This window comes from Clupea harengus, chromosome 26 (genome assembly GCF_900700415.2).
Source record: "Clupea harengus chromosome 26, Ch_v2.0.2, whole genome shotgun sequence".
Classification (NCBI taxonomy): domain Eukaryota; kingdom Metazoa; phylum Chordata; class Actinopteri; order Clupeiformes; family Clupeidae; genus Clupea; species Clupea harengus.
Window position 1 is genome coordinate 1,235,989 of NC_045177.1, and position 5,000 is coordinate 1,240,988.

General features: G+C 45.7%; 2 protein-coding genes across 6 annotated transcripts in view; one reads left to right on the plus strand and one right to left on the minus strand.

The window, feature by feature from the left end:
- The window catches only part of c26h7orf26 (chromosome 26 C7orf26 homolog), a 6,172-nt gene extending 5,369 nt beyond the window's left edge, over window positions 1–803 (plus strand). For all 3 annotated transcript variants that reach the window (XM_031563710.2, XM_031563711.1, XM_031563713.2), the window contains one exon: window positions 226–803. In XM_031563710.2, the coding sequence (XP_031419570.1) occupies window positions 226–493 (268 nt within the window). In that variant the 3' untranslated portion in view covers window positions 494–803. The remainder of the gene's footprint in view (window positions 1–225) is intronic.
- A 2,311-nt stretch (window positions 804–3,114) lies between these two features.
- The window catches only part of pmm2 (phosphomannomutase 2), a 5,003-nt gene continuing 3,117 nt past the window's right edge, over window positions 3,115–5,000 (minus strand). Inside the window, exons 7-9 of one of the 3 annotated variants that reach the window (XM_042703914.1) lie at window positions 4,780–4,895; window positions 4,496–4,582; window positions 3,115–4,394 (exon numbers count right to left, since the gene is read on the minus strand). In XM_042703914.1, coding sequence (XP_042559848.1) covers window positions 4,377–4,394; window positions 4,496–4,582; window positions 4,780–4,895 — 221 coding nt within the window. In that variant the 3' untranslated portion in view covers window positions 3,115–4,376. Of the gene's footprint in view, window positions 4,583–4,779; window positions 4,896–5,000 lie in introns of all 3 variants that reach the window. The other 2 variants (XM_031563751.2, XM_031563750.2) reach the window with 2 other exon arrangements.

Here is a 5,000-nt window from a genome sequence, read left to right on the forward strand (position 1 = left end):
CACACACACACACACACACACACACACACACACACACAAATATACAGTCTCATGCACACACACACACACACACACACACACACACAAATATACATAGTCTCATGCACACACACACACACACACACATTGTTTGTTGAGGACATAAATGTGTAGTTTGATGTGTTTACTTTTAATGTTTACCTGTTTGCTATTGTGATGTTTGTTTGTTTGTTTGTTTGTTTACAGTTTGATGCAGCTGGTGATGTCAGGCCCGTTCCAGCCCCCCCTGTACCCCCACATCCACGCGCCCCGCCCCACGGGTCTGCCCCCCCTGCCCCCCCACACCAGCCCCCTGTCCCCGCACATCCACTCCGCCCTGTCGCCTCACGCACACACACACACACACGCACACGCTCACGCCGCGCTCTCGCCTCACAACACACACACACACGCCGTCATCTCACCACACGCCTTCCACCCAGCCATGGGATTTCCTTATCGGCCCATACGCTAAACACACACACACACACACACACACACCGCGCACACAGACACGCACACCACACACACACACACGCACACCACACACACACCACGCCTTCCACCCAGCCATGGGATTTCCTTACCGGCCCACTTTCCTTACCGACACTGAAAACACACACACACACAAAATGCATGTATGTACAAACTCATACACCTATCATCACATACACTTAAGTACAACTACAAGTACTCATTCGCAGCTAGACACGCTAACACACACACACACACACACACACACACACACACACTAATACTGACTCACACACAGACAGACAAGTGCCGACACATGAAAACACACACACACACACACGTTATCTATCTCTTACACACACACACACACACACACACTAATTCTGACTCACACACAGACAAGTACCCACACATGAAAACACACACACGTTCTCTATCTCTCTATCTCTTACACACTCACACACACACACACACACACACACACACACACACACACACACACACAACCATACGCATGCATGAAAACGTCCTGTGTTCTGGGCATGAAGAGGTGTGTTGTCCAAGAAGAAATATGCATGGTACTGCTGGTCACTGAATGTGTTTGCGTGTAACTGTGTGTGTTTGTATAATTGTGTGTGTGTGTGAGTGTGTAACTGTTTGTGTTTGTATAAATGTGTGTGTGTGTGTGTGTGTGTGTGTGTGTGAGGGTGAGGGTGTAACTGTGAACACAGTTACACCCTCACACACACACACACACACACACACACACACATTTATACAAACACAAACAGTTACACACTCACACACACACACAATTATACAAACACACACAGTTACACGCAAACACATTCAGTGACCAGCAGTACCATGCATATTTCTTCTTGGACAACACACCTCTTCATGTGTGTTTGTATAATTGTGTGTGTGAGTGTGTAACTGTGAGCGTGTAACTGTGTGTGTTTGTATAATTGTGTGTTTGTGTGTGTGTGTGTGTAACTGTGTGTGTAACTGTGTGTGTGACAGAGGGTGCATGTTCCCAAACTGGACTGAAGGTTATTTAGCATTTACACTCATTATATGTGTGTGTGTGTGTGTGTGTGTGTGTGTGTGTGTGTGTGTGTTTGTGTGTATGAGTGTGTGTGTTTTACACTCACTATGGGGATACTCTTCCTGCTGCACAGGAACTACATCACAGAGTGCCAGTTAAAGACACCACTGAGCTCACCAGAGTGGTGACCTGGTGAAAAGCACCATGGGGGATGTAGTCCTGATCTAAAGGTTATTTAGCATTTACACTCACTATGTGGATCCTCTTCCTGCTGCACAGGAACTACATCACTGAGCTTACCAGAGTGGTGACTGGTGAAAAGCACCATGGGTGATGTAGTCCTGAGCATCTGCCTGTGGAGGTGCCAGAGTGGTGACGGGTGAAATGCACCCTGGGTGATGTAGTCCTGAGCATCTGCCTGTGGAGGTGCCAGTTAATGTTCTCTCTCTTTCTAGCCCCCTTGATGTGTTCTTTTTCTATCCTTTCAATGTTATATTTCTATTGCAAAGGATTATGGGAAATGGTGCAGCTATAGAACCGGGAAGTTAAGTTGTGGGTGGGGTGTAACATGTGTCAGCCAATGGGAGGAGAGGTTTAGCATGTGTCAGCCAATGGGGGAGGAGAGGTTTAGCACGTGTCAGCCAATAGGAGAAGAGGTGCTGTGCTGATTGACAGGCAGGTTAAGGGTTTCTGTGTATCTTTCTTTTTCACTTTGGATGATGACCATAAAGTCCAGATTAAATTGTTTCTTCTGTTTTTAAAGATTTGCGTCTATGACTGTGTTTATACACACACACACACGTCTATGACTGCGTTTATACACACACACACACGTCTATGATGATGATGTGTTTGTTTATGCTCTTCTATGTGTGTTATATATGGTACACACACACGTCTATGACTGTGTTTATGCACACACACACACACACGTCTATGGCTGTGTTTGTTTATCCCCTTCTATGTGTGTTATATATTGTACACACACACACGTCTATGACTGTGTTTATACACACACACACACACACACACACACGTCTATGACTGTGTGTGTTTATGCCCTTCTACGTGTGTTATATATTGTACACACACACGTCTATGACTGTGTGTGTTTATGCCCTTCTACGTGTGTTATATATGGTACACACACACGTCTATGACTTTGTTTATGCCCTTCTATGTGTGTTATATGGTTTGCATAGGGGCTCAGTTATATGTATGAGAGAACTCTAGCAGTCACACACACACACACACACAGGGTTCCAGTAACATAAAGGGCTATATTATATTATTATATATATGTGTTGTTTTGTGTCCAGTAACATTAAGGGCTATATTATATATTATTATATATATGTGTTGTTTTGTGTCCAGTAACATTAAGGGCTATATTATATATTATTATATATACGTGTTGCTTTGTGCCCAGTAACATTAAGGGCTATATTATATATATGTGTTGTTTTGTGTCCAGTAACATTAAGGGCTATATTATATATTATTATATATACGTGTTGCTTTGTGAAACACCCTAAAGGTGGTAGAGGAACACAGCACTGCTTAGTCAAGACGGATTCTTAATTTCAAATGAGATTTATTACAAAATAAGTCCTTCACATGTACACTGCAGTGCACTTCACTTGATTGACAGCTTCACTTGATTGACAGCTTCACTTGGTTTTCACCTTCATACACATGATCACAACGCCAGTAACCAGAACTTCCTCCCGAGTTTGGGACAGGCAGCTTTGGCTGCAGGTGAGCTCTGGGTCTGCAATAATAATGTCCTGTGACGTCACAATGCTACGGCTTTGTCACAGAGATTTCCAGTGTTCTGTAGCTCGGTCATTAGAATGTCATGTAGACACTGTGATGTCATCACTTTAGCGTAGCTATGTCAGTTATCGGACAGTGGTTTAACAATCTATAACTTCAGTTTAATAATGGATTAACAATCTATAACTTCAGTTTAATATTGGATTCACATGACAACGCGAAACGTTTGCCGATAACACGCCGTCCGATAATTAACACCGTTGCGATAACATAGAAACCCTCCACCAGCACTGTGCAGACATGACTGTTAATCCATAAAGACAATGTGACATCACAATGCCACTGTGACCTCATAGAGACACTATGGCATCATAAAGACACTGTCTTCTGAAGGGCACTGATATAAGTCTGTTTGTGTATGGCACTTACAATCTCATTTCCTAGCCTGAAAACACAACCTGAAGTGTGTGTGTGTGGGAGTGTGTATGTGGACTCATTTCCCAGCCAGAAAACACAACCTGAAGAGTGTGTGTGTGTGTGTGTGTGTGAGTCTGTGTGTGTGGACTCATTTCCCAGCCTGAAAACACAACCTGAAGGGCAAAATCAATGTTAAGACGACGACTTAGGATATGTTCTGATGTGGTAGTCTGAACCGCCGTGAGGTGAGGATTAGGACAGTAGCCAGTCAGACTGATGCGGTTCTGGTTAGGATTAGCTCGGTCAGACCCAGAACCCTCAAAGCCTGCTGCTTTATCACAGGTCCCGGCTCTGGGTTTAGGAATGGGGTGTTTGACGACGTGGGGGTTCTAGGGTGTGAAGGGAAAGGTGTTGGGCATACAATGTTTAGAGTCATGAGGTTGAGGTGTGAAGTGTCTGAGGGCTGAGGAGGTTCTGAAGAACAGCTCCCAGACAGATGAGATTTGTGAGGTTCTGTTTAGTGGAAGGGTCGTGAGGTGTGAGGTTCTGTTTAGGGATGTGAGGTGTGAGGTTCTGTTTAGTGGAAGGGTCGTGAGGTGTGAGGTTCTGTTTAGGGGTGTGAGGTGTGAGGTTCTCTGGGCGCTCAGCTGAAGAACAGCTCCTGACAGATCCGCTGGGTGTCGTCGGGGGAAGGAGGGTCGTGAGGTCTAGGGGAGGGGTGTGAGGTGTGAGGTTCTGGGGCGCTCAGCTGAAGAACAGCTCCTGACAGATGCGCTGGGTGTCGTCGGGGGAAGCCACCACATGGCCCACTGTCCTTGGGTCGGCGAAGATCTCGTAGTCATTTCCTCCCTGCACAGGAAACAGGAAATCAGCATGACACATTATGTATGATGGAGGGTTACAGGTGGGATACGCCTGTGTGTGTGTGTGTGTGTGTGCGTGCGTGCGTGCGTGAGTACGTGTGTGTACGTGTGTGTGTGTCTGTGTGTACATGTACGTGTACGTGTGTGTGTGTGTGTGTGTGTGTGTGTGTGTGTTCAAAGTACCGGGCTGGTTTTGTCTCCAAAGAAATGGATGGTCTGATACGTGTCCTGCTCCACGATGCCAAGACAGTAGCGCTTATCCCAGCCTTCTGGGAACACATCGAAGCTGATCTGACCTCCTGCACACACACACACACACACACACACACACACACACACACACACACACACACACACACACACACACACACACACACGTTAAACATAACATGACAGTAGCGCTT